The sequence below is a fragment of the Coffea arabica genome, chromosome 7c (genome assembly GCF_036785885.1).
Source record: "Coffea arabica cultivar ET-39 chromosome 7c, Coffea Arabica ET-39 HiFi, whole genome shotgun sequence".
NCBI classification, from domain to species: Eukaryota; Viridiplantae; Streptophyta; class Magnoliopsida; order Gentianales; family Rubiaceae; genus Coffea; species Coffea arabica.
In genome coordinates this window covers 34,612,496-34,630,985 of record NC_092322.1, presented here as the reverse complement: position 1 = coordinate 34,630,985, position 18,490 = coordinate 34,612,496, and the positions used below count along the sequence as shown (strand labels likewise).

At 33.9% G+C, this 18,490-nt stretch overlaps 1 protein-coding gene across 1 annotated transcript; it reads right to left on the bottom strand.

Moving 5' to 3' along the window:
* Nucleotides 1–2,270: 2,270 nt before the first annotated feature.
* LOC113699822 (cysteine proteinase inhibitor 5-like) lies at nt 2,271–3,974 on the bottom strand. The gene is made up of 2 exons (XM_027220172.2): nt 3,651–3,974; nt 2,271–2,345 (listed from the first exon to the last, which is right to left on the bottom strand). The coding sequence occupies exons 1-2, from the start codon at nt 3,972–3,974 to the stop codon at nt 2,271–2,273; spliced, it is 399 nt and encodes a 132-aa protein (XP_027075973.2).
* Between the last annotated feature and the right edge of the window lie 14,516 nt (nt 3,975–18,490).

The following is an 18,490-nucleotide window of genomic DNA, read 5'->3' as shown; positions in this document are numbered from 1 at the left end:
GATAGTATATACACTCTTAGTGTAGGAAAGACAATTATACACTGTTAGTATATAATTGTTATTTATCCAACGCTGATAGTGTATACACTATTAGTATGGAAAAAACTAATCCAAATAGAGTAAATCTTATATATACTGATAGTGTATACATTGTCACTGTTGAATTCATGACATATATAAAAAAAATTCCAAATATTAAATGTTCTATCCTTACTTTGAAACATTTGTGAAATAACTTATCGGTTTACTTACTAGTTTATGTGCTAGATTGTGTTTTACTACTATCTTATGTGCCTTTGCATTTTTAGTGATATTTAATCTTTAGACTGCAAAATTAGAACACTGTTCACTGATTAAATACAAAATGATTTTGACCGCATATAAATACATGTGTGTGTGTGTATGGTGATTATAAATTTGTTAAATGCTCATTTCCAAGTATTGTTGCTTATATGTATAGTTTTGTACTCTTGTTTGAGTGTTGATGGTATAATCATTTCAAAGTATTGTGTGTTGATGGAGAGTCAATGTATATTTCAAGCAGTCTAAGACGTTTAAGCATGATATTCGGAAATCAATATTGGCTTTTTCTGATGCATTGGTGTTAAACTGGCAATGGGTACACAAAATTTGTCATATAAATTTGAAAATAAACTCAGCTTAAATTTCTTATAGGCTTTTCTAACAGTTGGCCCGAGGCACAAAATATATCATGCAAATACTCACTTTCACATTTATTAACCTTTATTCTTATTCAATTTTTAGATTTTGGTTCAATGTTTTAATTTTTTACACTTGGCAGATTACTCTTATTACATGTGTTATTGGAATGCCCGTTGGACAATTCCTTTATTTTTTTTCCTTTTTCCTAATTTAAAGAAATGAAATCCATTGGGCTCAATTAGTAATGAAGAGGATTTAGATTTAGTGTGGTAGGCTAACATGCCTATCAGTGGTCACTTTTAATTCTAAAATACGGTGTTTTGTTTTTTCCTTTTTAGTTTAAGCCATTTCTTATATGCTAAAAAATGGGTTTTGGTGCTTTCGGCCTTTAGTTACTTTTAGGTTTTCAACTTGATTTCTTTGTTTTATTTGTTTGCTTCTTGTTTGCTTTTCATCCTAACAAAACAAACAAAAATTTACTCTCGTCACATTCACATGGGATGCTCAGTACCACTATATTAAGTACCCTGTTTATTTGACTTGTTATGTGCTATTTATTTAAGTTTATTCTATTCTTTTGTGATAAGTAGGATCAGTACTAAATTTGGCACTGGATAATAGCACAAAGCATCCCAACTGCTTCATATTTGGGGTCTTCCATGCAGATTCTTTTCGAGTCAATAACCGATAAAATGTGACTTGGCCATAATATGGACTTTGAAGAGAGTACTGGATTTCAGTTCTCAAAATCATCATAACCAAAACTAAATGAACTTGACTTTAGAATGTTAATACATCCTTTATAATTTAAAATAACTATACAAATTGGCAGTTGACTAATAATATTGGTTTCTTGGGAATTGTCTTTTAACATGCTACTCCTATTAGGATTCATGTTTCATGCAGTATTAGTACGAGAATTTGTTACGTTAATAGGTTTACATGTACGGTACATAATTTTAATTCCAATTTGAAATTTATTTTGTTTTCACACGCAACATGCATTTATGGCACTAATGTAAAAATATTCTCCATACTGAAAATGCATAAAAATTTTGGTTCTCCTTCTTTCGAATGCATGTTAGTGGTGAATTCTTATTACTAGATATCGTTAGCTATTTAATATGCTAAGCTTTAACAGCTTAAATTAGAAATAAAGACTTTTAGTTTCGGAGGTGGTACAGGTTGGGTGGCATGGGGGAGGGAGTGTAACACTAAAGGTAAAAAAAAAAAGACTTTTAGTTCTAAATTTGGTGGTTTAGAGATAACAAACCTCTCAAAGATTATGCATTTTTGCCCACCTTATTTTTTAAGTGGATCAGTTTGTCCCCAAAACTTTTCGATATGTTGCACTATAATCGACTGAGAATTGCAAACTAAAATTAATTTCATTAGGTGATGTGTTATTATGCAAGGAAAAGAGGAATATGGTATCTATTAATTCAACAATCAGTGGATTTGGTAAAACAATCTACACTTGAATAAATTTTTACCCACAAATCAATATTTGCATTTACAAAGTGAATGCAATAGTATCCATGTCATTTTTATACATGTGAAATCCCATGATTACTTACAAATCATTGCTTTCATTGAGGGAAAATATGTCATTTTTGTTCATTTTGTGCATCCAAAATGCTGACCTTTGATCCATTGGAATTTCTTGAGTTGCTCATATCATCCTAAGAACAACTTAAAAACAAATTAACAGACTTAACACTGTAGTTGGACAATGAGCGAAAGAAAATGAGAATCATGTATTTTTTGATCATTCATTTTGTAATTAACCTAAATTTGTTTTCCTCCAAGTATTGCTTTTTTCTTTTCTTTATATTAGTTTTCCACAAAGTTATCTAGAATGTTGACTGTGTCATATGTATAAATATTCTTTTTCCGTTCTAGATCTCTACGATTTCAATTTTAAGTGATTAATTTGATAGAGAGAAAACTTCGAGAGAATCTATCAAAGATCCCAATATATAAGTCAGGAATCCAATTCTGACCATAAAACTTAAATTATTAGGTCTTGAACCCTTACTTACATATTAACCGCTCTTTCTCAATTTCTCAGACCAATGTGGGACATAACCCTTTACTCATAAATCTAACAAATCTCCCTTTTCATGAGTAACCTTTCATATTAAACCCAAATTTACAAACCCTCATTCGAATCCATTTTAATACTCAACACAAGCCCACCTTATCATCTAAGGTCACCTCTTCTCCCAAATATGGATCCACTCTTCTTCAATATCCAAACTGGATTTTTGGATCTCTGTCAACCCTTGGCTTCATCTCACACCAACTGGACCCCCTGCCAAACTCATAGCGCACCTAGTCCACCACTAGCCAAATTCTTGGCACTTCAGTCCACCATCAAAAAGAGAATTTTCACTGGTTCAACTTAGAGAAAGATACACTTGTCCACGAGTAGACTAGTCTCGTAACCTAAAACTTTTATACCAATTTGATGGGGAGAAAAATTTCGAGAGAGTCCACCTAAGAGGCCAATATATAAGTCAGGAACCTGACTCTGATCCAAAAGTTTAAACTATTAGATCTTTTGGTTCTTACTTACATATTGACCGCTCTTTCTCCATCTTTAGAACCAATGTGGGACATAACCCTTTACTCATGAATCTAATATAATTTAGGTTAGTTTCCATCCAGAATGTTTAAAGTAGTCATTGAACATAAAAGACAATTTAAAACATAAAAGCAAGCCAATAAAGAGTTAGGAATATATAATCGTAGTTTTTCTTTTCTATTGCTCTTTCACGAGTCAACTATCTAACAAAGAATAACATTTTTTTCTTCAACTCCTTTTCTCGTTCACCTATCACTTTTCCTTCCATAACCAAAGAAGATAAAGCCTAAGTTTCTTGCAATGTACTTATTTATCCTTTCCTTGTTCTTCACTTCCCTAACCAGTGGACTATGTGGAGAGGAAGTGGAGCCAAATAAGGAGGTGAAATTTCCAAGGATACCAATGTTGTGACATTATCAAAAGGATGTTGGTGTAAAAATGCCCAATACTGCTCAAGCTTATTGCCCTTCTTTGCTATAAGATGCACCCTATAGTTTTCGCCATTGAAATATTGGGTATATACTTCTCCCACTGTTTCAAATACTAAGTTGGTCTTTGCCTGCTTGTTGTACAAATCGATTGCCAATTCTCCAAGTTCAATCCGACTGGGGTCGTATGGGTCTAGAATCCGCCAACGAGTACCGAATCTTGCTTCTGTGTTAATGCTGGCCACCAGCACTAGTGCTAGCATTGCCAGGACCAGAGAGTTGAAATGAGGAGCCATTTTTGGTGTGTTTTTGGATCTGTCTGTGTTTATGAGATAATGAATCCCTGTGGAGAAAGAAGTTTGTTCATGGAGTAATTTATAGGGGTGAATTTGAAGAGGCCACTCTGCATTTGTTTGTGTTCATTCTCTTGTTCATAATTGAATGGTTCTATCTATCATTTAATAGCCTTAAATCTCATACACATTAAATTCATGTCTTAACAAGTTTCGCTTTTAACTTTACCATTGATCTTCATTTATTGATTCTTTTATGCATTAATTCCACTGCACCCATAAATATTTTAGTGTCCTATTTTTAGTGTGTGCATGCGCATGCATGCATGCGTGTGTGTATGTATACAGGTATGTGTATATATATATGTATGTATATATATATATATATATATATATATATATGACACACACACAAATACTCTATCATAAGAACAAATGTAAATTGAAGAGACATCCTTAAGCACAATTGTAAACTCAAGAACTCAAGTTTGTTCCATGGGGGCTAACAGAAAACAAGACTCTTCTCTCCATCATAAGCAAACTCCTTACCAGCTATAATTCAGTGTCATAAGTCTCCAGTACCGTATCTAAGACTTTTTATTGATACCTTTTCCATCCACTGGTGGACAATTTCCGTAGGAAAGCACAACTTGTTTAAAATGATAGATCACAACCAGTGTGGAACAAGATTGAGTTATGCTAAATAGTATTTAGGATGTTGAAATGTTTTTCCAAAATTAAACAAGCCTTCTTCTTATAAAAAGAAGGTGACAGGTGTCGAGCCTGTGCAATAATAAATACCTGCTCGAGAAAAATATAAATTTTCTGTGTATAGTAGTGAGTAGGATCGAATCCACAGGGACTGTAAAAAATTCGATTCTTTTCAAGTTCGGAACACAGGGAATTTTTATCAGAATGAAACTAAAAATAATTAAACAATTTAACCAAAAATAAATGATTAATTAATATGAATGTAAATAGAAATTAAATAAATAATAAATAAATTCTAGCCAAGGATACAACTACGCAGACACAGTCCATTCATCCGGTCATTGATGCAAAGAAGGTTCACTTAATTTTATTAACAGGTTAGTTATAGCCATCGATAAGCTCTGATGACCAGTTTTTCCTTAATTTATTGATAACCAAGGTACGACCGTTGATTACCTCTAACCAGGAAATACTCCTAGGTATGACCGTAGGAATTAATTTCCTAATTGCCTTCAAAACGAGAAGTAAAAGAGATGAAAATTGGTCAAGTAAGAAAGGACCGGTAAAGATTTTGATCGAAAAGTGAAGAGGTTAAAAACGTAAACAAGTCCCTCTAATGAAGGTTTTATAGAGAGATTATGGACTAGAGGAAATAACCTGAGAAGTGGAAGAAACCATTCGAGAAAAGTATTCAGACCTGTTCACCAATCAAGGTATAATTTCGAGAACAAAATTTTCTTAAAAGGGAGAGGATGTGAGGACTCGCAAAAATTTACTTATTTTAGATTCCTATTACTAGCTTATTTAAATATTTAATTACCCGTTTACTCTGAATATTTTATTTCAACTTTTTTAGACCCAATTACATGGAATTATGACTTGCATATATTTTTAAAATGATTTGTTTCCAAGTTTAATTTTTGAAAGCTCGTTAAGTGAGAATAGTGAATACGCGATTGGAGTTAATAATTGATTTGAGGATACAATAAACTTGGAAAACTGAAGACTTGTACATTAGTCTTAAAATAGGTATTTTTATGTATAAGTACTAAGTGTTAGTTAGTTATACCATTGTTATAAGAAATTCTTAGAGATTCCACTCTATCGCGCATAAATTGGAAGTACGTGTTTTTACGCGCGTGATGAATTGAGGGATTTAAAACCTTTATTTTGGGACTATTAAGAATGAATAATGATAGTATGAATGGTAGTGCAATAGAGGTTTAGTGCACTAGTGAAACAAACCCGAGAGGAATCAAGTATGAAACGAGCGCGTACGTGCACTATTTCTAGTTGACTTTTGAAGCAATTTTGGGCCGCAAATTTTAAAGCTTCTCACTGAAGCTTACCATCAGCACCATCTCTTCTTTTCCTTCTCCAAGCAGCCGGCCACACTAAGGGAAGAAAGAGCTAACTTTCTTCATCATTTCACTTCACTTTACTCCACCAAATCACTTCAAATTTACACTAAACTTTGCTAAACACTTGGAGAGCAACTCAAGCTGGAAAAAGGACTTTATTTCCACGGTTCTTGTGAGCTTTAAGAGGACCGAAATTTCTGCCTAAGTCATCAACTAAGGTAATCAATGATCAACCTTGAAATTCTTAGTTTATGAGAGTAATATAGCACTAATGAGTTCATAGTTGTTTATGGGTAGCTTTATTTATGTTGAAAATTGGTGAGTGGGCTCTATGAACTCTCACTATGGTTTGATGGACTGATTTGATAAGTTTTAATGTTATTAATGTTGGATTAGTGCTTAATATACTAGAAATGAGGGATATTATGGATGAAAACTCAAAAGGAAGAAGTTGAACAAAAAGGGACAATTCTGCCCCTGTGAATGCCGTGACCTTTGGAGCATTTTTTAAAGTTCTACTGACTTGTTTATGATGTATATATGTTGTATGGGTTGTGTACAAAGTTTCATCAAAAAAAATTCATGATTTGGTTGGCCAAAGGTTGTGATTTCGGAAGTTCAGCAAAACTGGAAATTTTCCCGTAACTGCTCTGGCAGTGTTTTTTTTTTAACAATAACTTTTGCTCTGACATCGAAATCGAGTGCCGTTTGTGGTACTGAAAACTAGGCATTCCTAGCTTTCCAACGGTATAAAATGCCTGATTCCACCTGAGTGATCCATACCAATCGTTTGAACATGACTGTCCTATTTCGCTAGTTCCCTGGAAGCTCTGTTTTGAGCAGCAAATTGATGCTCAAATGTGAGTTAGTTGTGGACAGATTTTGAAAACAATTTCTTCTAAGAAATTGTAGCTTTATGAATCTAGTTTTCAATGCCACCAACCACGCTCAATTCCAAGTTGAGTTGAGTGAGTTGTGGCCGTATTCCGAAACTGACTCAATGGTTTGAAACCCTCTTTTGGCTTGTAAATGCCTTAATCTTGATTAGGACTTGTTATTTCGAAATTCGTGGTATTAATCGCCTACCAAATACATCTTGGCTGTTTCTTAGAAATTACCTACACAAATGGACCATGTTTGAGATATTTTTGTTGGCCAAACATTTTGAAAACGGAAAACTCAAGTACAAGGCAGATTTGCCTTGGAATTTTTGAAACTTTAGTGATTTGGTTAACCAACCTTTCGTATGTATTTTTCTATGAAATTTGACAGAGGAGTAGCCCTTATATGTTAGTGTAGTACTACCAAATTTGGTACCATTCTGAGTCCATTTCGATACTCAACCAAAGTCCCAAATTTCGTAATTTACACCAGAAAAATCTTCATTCAAAGAGGAAATTCAGCAACTTTGAGCCACCATATCTTGGTGCTCGAAACTCCAATTTTTGTTCCACTTGTTTTGTTGAAAAATTTGATTGTAAATCTAATTGAGTGCCAAATTTTAGAGGCTAGTTCACATTGTGTGAATTTTGCCGAATTTCCAAACTTTGTCGAAAATCAACCCAAATCTGTCTTGACTTTCCAAAACAGCGACTTTGAGGCGATTTTTGAATACCTTGCGTTTGGAATCATGGAAAAGTGTCTTCTAAAAATTTTTGGTACTTTGGAAGAGGTTTCCAACGGTACCAAGGTTTCCAATTTTGGACTTGTCGAGTGTGAGATACAATTTTTCCAAGATCATGAGACAAACCCGAAATTTCCAAACTTAAAAGAAGTTGAGTTTTTAGAACTCATCTGTTCCTTCGATATCACTTCATCATTTTACACTTGATTTCAAAGATAAAAACCAGATTTCTTTTGTATTTTAAAACTCCACTTTTGAGCCTCGATTTACGAGAAATTAAAGCTCATTTTCATGAGATTTTCTTAGATTGTACTCTAGTACAATCTTCTTCAATAATTGGGGTTTATAAGTGATTGTCCATTATTAATTACTCAGGCACGCACGAGGACCTTCAAGAGGATCCCATGGTGGACGCCTGAACTTTGAGTAACATTCCTTCTTTGATAACTTGGTGAGTGTCAAGTGTATGTTAAATGCTTATGTGATTGAGATATTAGTTGTACAAGTGTTATACATGATACGTAAACTTACCGATGCGAGGGTGTACTTTATCGCTCTCGTCCTCTTTCTCGTGTAACTACGTGATACTTATTACATGAATGAATATGATTGGCAATTGTACATGGATATTATGTGCTCGATTATTATTAGTGCATGAATAGTTGAAATCCTGTGAACTTGATACGTGCTTACTTGATATCAATGATTTGAAATTTTGGAAATGGAGTCGAGTGTGTACTTCACCACACTCGTTCTCATTTGAAATAAATGACTCGTGCTTGACCTAAATTGAATCGCTTGACCTAACTTGAACTGCTTGATGTGACTTGAATTACTTAACCTGACATGACTTGACTTGAAAAATATGCTATGGCTGCATAAGTCAATTGGAGCGATGTCTCGTCGACTTTTGAACGATAGCAAGTACCACACCGATATGGTGGGAGGTACCTCTCAAAATGTCGGGTGGGAGGTACCTCTCGAGTCGTCTCAGTACCCTAAACCTCTGAACGATAGCAAGTACCACACCGATTCGGGTAGGAGGTACCTCTCGAATCGTCTCAGAACTCTAAAGCATTCTAAGTCGATTGGAGCGATGTCTCATCGACCACTGAACGATTGTAAGTACCATACCGATTTGGTGGGAGGTACCTCTTGAATCGTTTCAGTACCTTAAATCATGCTAAGTCGATTGGAGCGATGTCTCATCGACCACTGAACGATTGTAAGTACCACACCGATTTGGTGGGAGGTACCTCTCGAGTCGTTTCAGTACCCTAAACCTCTGAACGATAGTAAGTACCACACCGATTTAAGTGGGAGGTACCTCTTGAGTCGTTTCAGAAACATAAATCGAATACGTGAAGTGCTACGATTTAATTATCTACCCAGGTGACGGGGTGTCGTTACAAGAAGGTATTGATTTAAATTTGGGTAAAATAATTAAAAATTAGCTTTTGAGAGCTCCTGCCTCCTATTGTATAAGTGCTATTGCTATTGAATTACTTGTCTTACATGTTTTCTTGGCCTCACGAGCATCCGCTCATCCCATTAGATTTGTTTTTCTTAACAGAAGTTGAAATGGGAGGAATTCTGGAGAAGCTTACTTGATGCTTCACTTGATTAGAATTGTGAATGTATTTGTCTAGAATTTGATTTTTGGAAGCTGTATATTTTGGAAACGCAAAGTAATTGGGTAGATTACTTGAACGTTTATTGAGGAATTGACCTTCTTTTATCTCTTTGATTTTTAGTATCGATTGGTTATTATTGAGTGTAAATTGAATTAGTACCGAGTCCTGGCGAGAGTTGGGCAGGCGCTCCAGCGATACCCTTGGGTTCGCCCTTGGAAGAAGTGGGGGCGTCACAATATGTGTAGACAAAGAAATTTTATTTAATTTATTTAGTCAAGATTTATTTAAATTAAATTGATCTTGATTAAATTAAATTAAATCATAGAAATCCATTATATTTTGGACTGACAAATCGGGTTAATGTTATATGGGCTATCAAATCAAATTTATAATGTCCATTTAAATTGAAATGAATTAATTGATTTATTAATTCACAATGGATTATTTGGGTTGACCCACTATTTAAGTCCAAGTTAAATAGGTTTCTTGAGTTACAAGTCACCCAAAATGCAGGAAGGTTCTGCAGGGTTTTCTTGAAGACATAGCCAACATATTTTGGCTATAAATAGAGGTCTTCTCTCAAAGCAAAAACACATTGAAATTCCTAAATTTTGGAAAAATTCTGTCAAATTCTCTCAAGATCTTTTCCTTCAAATGTAAATCTAAATCAAATTAAACAAATTCTTCTTCCACCGGTATTAAAGATTTAAAGATTCAAGTGTTCAACGCCATCTTCAAATCATTCGTTTTCTATGTCAAAATTGTAGGAAACACTCTTTTGATCGGAGAATAAGCTTTTTCGACCCTTCGATTGAAGTTATTTGAAGAGAAGAATCAAGAGATTAATTTCTTTGGTTCGGGAATTTTCAAAGATTGTAACCCACTTATTATGTGATTTAATAATTTTGATATTTGTGCAAATTTTCTTGTCTTTTATTTTACACAACGAAATTTATGCTTACAAATTTCTAGCATGCCCAGTGGGACCAATCTCTCTGCCTCTCATATCTTTTCTTCCAACAACTTGCCTATTTCAAATGTCAATGGAGTCCAAGAAGGTGAACTTTGTTCTTGAAGGCGTAGTTGCTGGCACTCCAATGACTCAAGAGATGCGGTATACTGCACCCATGACAAGGAGTAAGGCTAAGAAATTATTAGAGAGGGCCAAGGTAAATATTGTGGCTAAAGGAAAAAATTTTGAAGGTTTTCCCAACAAGAAGGGAGTCCACGATGAATCCACTAATAACTCAAGTGATTCGATAGCTTCTGTGGTAATGTTCGTCATGATGACTAACACAACAATTGTGGAAGATCAAATTTCAAATCTAGCTACAATTGTCGAGGGGCTAGTAGTGCATGTACAAAGTCAAGACGTCAAGATAGTCAAACTAATGGCTATGGTAGAAAATATGGGTGAAAATAGCCTTAGCATGTCCAAACAAAAATCCAAAATGCAAGATGACGATGACTCGTCATCAAGGAAGAAGAAGAAAAAGGATATCAAGTCACAAACAACAAAGGAGTTTTCAATCTCTCTCGATGGCACTATTCATATCGATAATCTAAAGGAATTTATCAAATTTATGATCAAGAACAGGATTGATAGAAGTACCAAGTCGTATAGCAGTTATACCAAACCTTACACCGCAAAAGTGGGATATTTGTTAGCAGTATGCCCTAGAGCATTAATAATTATTGTCTTGATTAAAATAAAATGGCACTTCTTGATTCAATTGTTCTTGGTTTAGATTTGATTGAATGTTGTCCATTATTATTTGTTAAGGTTCCATTCTCATGTGATGAGAATATGAGTGACAGAAAAACTTGGTACACATGATATTAAATTGTTCCTAATCATAGGATTATTAATTGGGCAAGTCTAATCCGGAAGATTAGTCTCATATTTATTTTCTATGATTATTATGAGATATTAATGATAATAGAATGGCGAGTCTCATACCATTAAGTATGTGATACTAAAACAAATATGAGAGGCACTTGTGTGACAAGTTGGCTTGAACACTGACTAATTTAAATAATGAATCATTAGCTTATTAATATCAATGATTCATTATTGATTGCAATGGTGCATGTGATCCTTAGACCTGAGATGACACGGTTGGCTCATTCATGGGTGGTTAAAGTCTATCAATACAGAAAATACTTGTTCTAATCACGGATGAGTATTGGCATATGGTACCTCTAATTAGTTATGCATGGAGCCAAGTGTTTATGCAAAATGGAATCTATTATTCCATCATGAATTGTTTGATATCTTATGAAATCTATCAATCTTGACTAAAGGAGTTCTTGGCCAAGACAAACTGATTCATGCAGATGATCAATTTTATAGTCAAGTAATTTGTTAGATTAAGTCATACGATTGAGTTTTAGAGTTTGACATTATTGCTTAACTGAACTCAATAGGGATATAGTAATAGAAGGATTTTTATGCAAAACAATTGCAGTCATGGTTCACATAAAAAGATTCCAATCTTTCATCACCGGTTGGGTGTCATGATATGCTGCTAGGCATCACTCATGAACTATGTTAACTTGAGGTATATTTGGAGAACTTCTCAAGTGTTAGAAATGTTCTAACTAATGTTAATGGGTTAACGTTTATTACATTGCCAACTGGGTAATGGACCTAGATAGTCACACACAAAAGGATTTGAACTAATAGGGAAGTTGATTAGAATGGGTTTAGACTTTGATAAGGATGCTAGCACATCTTGAAACCAAAGCTAGACGGAATTTGGAGTTTGTATTTGAGTATGACTCAAATATTATAAAGATGAAAATAATAGTTAATATAATTATATTAATTGTGTTTATATTTTGATGTGATCAAAACTAAAACATGGATTAAATAATTGTATTAATTGTATTCTATTTTGATTTGATCAAGATAAGAATAATATATATATATATATATCGGTTGTTTTGATTTGATCAAGATAAGAATCAAATATGTATTGGATAATCATATGAATTATGTGATATTGATTTGATCAAGATAATATAAGATATTGATCTAATCAAAACAATTGTATAAATAAGCCCTATTGACAAAGAGTTGTTAAGGGTCTACTAGGGTGAAAAACAATCACGATTGTTTTGGAAAGGAAAGAAAGCAATATCGTTGTTTCTTCTCTACCGAAACAAAACTCCAAAATTCAGTAACCTATTAGTTTGAGTCTGTGTGGACGAACTAGAGGCTTGACGTGTGGAAGGCTTATTGTTGGAATTCAACCATCTACATTAGGCATCGCATATTCGTCTAAACAAGTAAGTACTTATTTGTTTTGAAATATCAAGGCCTGAATCATATTGCAACTTCAAGCAAGAAGAACAAAACAAAACTGTTTGCTCATTCCGCTGTGCAAATAATTTTCTCTCAGTGGTATCAGAGCCACCTTGCTTCGAATTTGCAATTGATTATATTTGTTTCATTGCAAAAATTGTTTAAACGAGAAGGAAAGGAAAAGAAACAAAACGACAATGTGCAGCACCTTTGCATGATGCCACAAAGACTACAATAGTTGCTGTCTCGGCCGTGGTGCTAAACAAAGGCTTCATGTTGTTTCAGTTCCGGACTTATCTTAAATGGGTTAAGATTATATTTCAAAAGGTTTCCTTCTAGTAATTAAGTATTCTTAAAATGTTAAGAATCTTAATTATTGAAATCAATTTTTGTTCAAAATTGATTACCTAAATGTTAGTAATTTAATTTTGAAAGGCAATGAAATTAAACGATTATCATTAAATGGAATAGTTTCGATAAACGTTAGCATGCCTTATTTAATATGAAATATTTAATTTTTCAATTTTGACATATGGCATGAAGGATAATCATGGGCTCGGGAAGACTAATTCAGTTGTTTTGTTGGGTTGTAATTATTCATTTAATTAACCATGATTGTCTAAGTTTATTTATTTGCTTTTGATGTATGTATGTGATGCGTGTTCATCAAAAGATATAAATGAGCACAATAGTTAGACCAGAAAATCCACCTGTTTTTTATATTGTATCATGGCTTTCCACTGGATTAAGATCTAAAGAATATTTTACAATTTGTACTATTGGCTATGGACACATAGGGATAGTATAAATTTGTAAGGGATATTCTTGTAGATTTTATAAAGCATGAGATGTTGTGGGTAGGACAATCTATTAAGGAAGTGCATTGTAGTTGCTAAGGAAGACCTCCCTTTTACAATGATTTCAATAATAAGGAGCCACCTTGCTAAGAAATTCTTCCTTAGCAACTTACAATGCAAACCAACTTGTAAGGATTTCCCTTTATTGCTTTCTCTTTATAAGTAAATCACGTTTTAAATCATTTTCTATGTATAAGTTAGTGCATGTTAAGTTTGAAGTGCATTATGGAGGTAGGACCCACTAATGCGGTACGTGCAATAAATTTTTGAAGATTAGTAGGAGTTTTGCATAAAGTGATATTATTTTATTAGATGTTAAGGGATAATTAGAGATTGACTAGATATTCTAACATTTGGAAGACAATAGGATGAGGATTAACCATTTGAGGACATTTGTCAACAAAGCTTTGGATCTTTGACTTTGATTCCAACCTTTCTTATCCTTTAATAAACCAAAAATTTGACCAAAACCTATCATTTTTCCTTCATTTGGCCGCCCCCTTGGAGAGAAGAAAAAGGAAGAGAAAGTTCATCTTCAACCTCTAGTTCTTGCTTGAATCTTGAGTTTTCACCTTAATCTTGCAAATCACTCCGTAAAAGTTGACACTTAGGGAGGATTAAGGGTTTTGGTGGAAAGATTTTGGAGAAGGAAGCACTTGGTTGCCATATCTTCATAGGGTTTCAAGAAAAATTGAAGAAAAGAATTGAAGAAAAATTCTCAATTTTACCCCCACCCTCGGACACATACATTGACGCATACATTGAAGGTACCAGACGTCCGATATAATCCAAGAAAATTTCCTGAACTCACTGCCTACGATCAGACGCAAGAAATTTTCCTACCAGACGTCCGACACTATCAACAGCTAGTTGACTCTTCAGCTGCCTTCTGTCCGTTGGAAGCATTAATTGAGGAACTTTCTGATCCCATATAAATAGAACAAAGTCATCCACTTCTGAACAACTTTTCACATTGAGACTACATCAGATCTAGATTGATTTAAGGGCAAAAATACTTTTAAAAGAATATTTGTACTCTTAGTTGTATAATTTTCGTTTAGTTCTTCAAGTGTGTTTCAATAGTGTAACTTTGTGAGAGTTATCTGAGTAATAGTAAAATTTCCTTACTTGACCAAGTGTGACTTGGGGCAAGGAGGAAGTGATCCTTCCCTTGTACACAAGAGATTGGTTGTAAGTTGATCAAGTTAAAGAAACTTGCACTATAAAGTGACATTCAAACTCAAGAGGAGTTTGGTATTTGGTTTGATACTCTATCTCTTTTACTTTCTGCTTTGATACATAAATTGCTCATCTCTTCTACTCATAAGCACTTGTACTTTCTGATTCATTTCTCCATTGTGTGGTCTTTTAGAAAAAGAGGGCAATACTCAAAAAGTGACTTATAACTTGGCCAATTTTTAATCTACCTAATTCACCCCCCTCTTAGGTTGTTTTCGATTCTTACACAATCAAAGATGTTGAATTTGTCGTCAATTGAGGTATGATAAAACTCATTGATATTACTGCATATTATCTATGAATACTCCCAAATATGAGAAAAAGAGAGACTTTTATCTATACAAAATACAACCTTTCAAGAGTGATATTTGATAGAAATATACTTTGATTATTAAATAGGTGTGGAAAAAGTTAGGTTTGTGAGATATCTCAAAGAGTAGAAGTAAAACTTTGTGAAGGTGATCCTCACTTGTAAAGTAGTTCTTAATTGATTGAGTAAACTTTCAATGATAGCTAGTTAAGAGTTAACTAAAAGAGTTGTTAAACTCTTTAACTCAACTAAAGGCTTTTAAGGTGAAGACGAAGTGAGCCTTCACTTGTACAAGTTGGTTAGTATCACAATTAATTGAAGAAATTATTTGGTTGATTCAACCTCACGTTTGGCAAAATATGGAAGTTTGTTGGTTTGCATCTTTTTACTACTTAATTATGCAATTTTTATTGAGTTTCATTGAATTAATTGGATCATTTGTTATATTTTTGTGAGTTTTATTTGAAACATTTTTACTGGGTGAATATTTGTAATTACTTGCTTGATATGTGGGCAATTCAACCTAATTCACCTTTCCTTCTTTTGTAGCTTCTGGTTGCAAAATGTCCATCTTCTCTTTGAATTCAAGTTGCCTGCACTATTGGTTGTGCCTATGTTACTTCTAAAAATTAGTATTTGCTATTGTGAGGTTTGTCTAAAAAAACTCCATAAATATTTTAGCTTTTGTTCTACTGGCTTAAGCTTTTTTTTTTTTATTAGAGCCTTGAATTCGTTGTTTTGCTAATTGAATTATAGTCATTATGTTCTCTGTTGAAAGGTTTCAAACATTATTAGCATCTATTGGCATGTATTTAATTTTGTTATTTTATTTTACTATTATGACATAGATTAGTTTTTGTTCTATTTAAAAGGAAACAATAGTAAAAGTCAGAAAGAACATGGTTAGTAAAATAAGATTTGTTGTTGTCAGGTTTGTGTACAAATCCACATAATAATTTTAGCTCTTGTTCTGTTAGCTTAACCTTATCTATTTTTGTTTGCTTGAAGTCTCGAATTGTAGTGTTCAAGTTCTCTGTTGAATGTCCTAAACATTAACAATATGAATCCACATCTATTTGCTTTTGCTATTTGACTTTACCACTATGACTTTGTTTTCTTTTGTTCCATTCAAAAGGAAAAAATTATAAAGTTTAGAAAAGAACATTGTTAATTGAATAAGAGATACATAATGTAATTAATAAATTTTTTCTGTGCCACACGAATAAGGGCCTTCATGTGATCACGAACCCTACCTCTGCCTAATAGCTTTGCTAGAAAATTGAATTCAGCTACTAAATCAACCCAACCATCTATCAGCAAGGATCACTTCTTCAATCCAATGACAATTTGAATCAATTGATCAATCTTCCAGCATTATAGAAAAATTATTGTGACGGCTCCACCTCCCTCTAGGGCATACCCCAGGGTTCGGCGAGTCACCTGCCCAACTCTCGTCAGGACTCACTCACTCATAACTCAAGAAAAATAACATATATCCATACAAAATAAAGAACACATCCACTTCAACTTAATATATACATTGATGCTCAAATCCAGATACAAAGTTTCTACACACCAAAATATTTCAAAGTGTTTATAATTTAAGTACAATCAACCCTAGTCGAGTGCTAGCGTGAGTACCATTTCAAAACTTCAAAACTAAACTACTCTGTACCAGTCTCACGCCTCGCTTGTACCTCCCGTAAGGAAAACAAATGGCGTGGAATGAACTAAAATCCCAGTGAGGTTCCAAATAGCAAGTTGACCATTATTTAAAAGTGCAAGTATCACGTAGCAAAGTAATGAGCATGAAAAGTTCATAAAAGTGAGCAATAATACTTCAAGTAGTAAATCTCAAAGTGAGCGAGTGTAAAGTTTTTCTTTTAAAAGAAACAATAACACGATAAGTACTAATCATTTCAATGTATAAGGATACGGATGGCTCTCATGAGCCAAATTCCCATTGCATCACTAGAGTTTGATCAAATAATAATTGACACTTAGTCAACTTTCAAGTAAATAACCAATCCAGTAGAGCACCACTTAAACTACTCTCCGTCCACCATCCAAAATCCTTACCGGGCCCCAACTCCAAAATAAACACTGGTAGTCATACTCGAGTATACCGATTAGTTGAGGAGATAACACTTTACTACCCATGGTTCATTATCTAATCGACCAAACCCTTACCGACTCAACTCAATTAACTAACCAATAGGGTTTGGATCCCCAAGAAGTCGATAAGATATCATCTCCAATCGATTGAATCAAAATAAAAGTATGGAGACGGGAATGAGAGGCACCTCCCACTCACATTGAGTGTGGTACATGCTACCGCTCAGCACTTACAAGTATATCAAGTCAATTACAACAATAAACAACTATATATCATATTAGGGGAAGTGCAATAAAGTACACTCTTACCCGATCAAACAAATTACATATCATTAAATCACATTGGTCAAGTATTGAAAATAAGTGTCCAATTCAATCAAGTATTTGGAAACACTCCCCAAAAAATGCGGTGCCTTTACGGGTTACGTTCGGGTATTACTCCGTGTGTGGAGTCCAAATCTACGATAAAACATTGTTTCAAAGCTTTTGAAAGTAACTAAAATTCGAAACTGAAACGTTTCGTTTAACGAGAATCACATAATTGAAACATATTTGGAGAATATTTGTAAACTCATGCTCGCTCTTAAAACAGTGAAACTTTAAAGTGATTAACTGTTATAATCTCCGTTTGAGTCGAAGTAACAAGAAAAATGTATTTCTATTAGTCGTTACTTTCATTTTTCAAGAGTACAAGTTTCGGCCGAATTATAACTTATATACCTCTATAAAAGAAAACTTGAATATCCTAGACGATTCAAGGGATATTCATTCCCGAATTCGTACTCAAGTCGCGAGTACCCCTACCTAACCCGCGAGTGTAAATTTAGGTAGCACGCCCTTTGTATTTACCTATTTTCCAGCCATTTATGACTTCATTATTTTTTTCAATTCAGCCCCAAAACACATACAAATAACTCATCACAATAGCCATGCAATAGGCTCAAAATCATCCACGTACAACACAAGTATAATAATCCAATAGGAAATCAAGTTTTGAAGGCAAAAGACTAAATGGCAGATTTGACGTCCCTTAGCATTTTGGTCACAACTGACACTACACTTATTGGATTGGGGTGAATTTTATACCGTTTTGAAGCTAAGACAAAGGGTCACAATTTCATGAAGATAACTTAACCCAGTTTACAATTGATCTAGGTCGAATTTGCAAATTACAGAACCAAAATGTCCTTGTCAGTATAGTTGTCAGTACTGAATTCAAATGGCAATAACTCAGGCTACACAATTCCAGTTGAGGTGTTTTCAGATGCGTTGGAAAGCTGAAACCTAGGGTTAAAACTTTTATGTTTTAGCCAAAGGCTGATTTGATACAGATCAAAGTGAAAAATGAAGCCAATCATGTG

What these genes read in the sequence shown, in the direction of transcription:
- LOC113699822 (XM_027220172.2), bottom strand. Translation starts at nt 3,974, where the DNA reads ATGGCTCCTCATTTCAACTCTCTGGTCCTGGCAATGCTAGCACTAGTG. An exon ending in TTGATAATGTCACAACATTG is followed by an intron (nt 2,346 to 3,650) that starts GTATCCTTGGAA and finishes AGTTGTTCTTAG; the next exon opens with GATGATATGAGCAACTCAAG.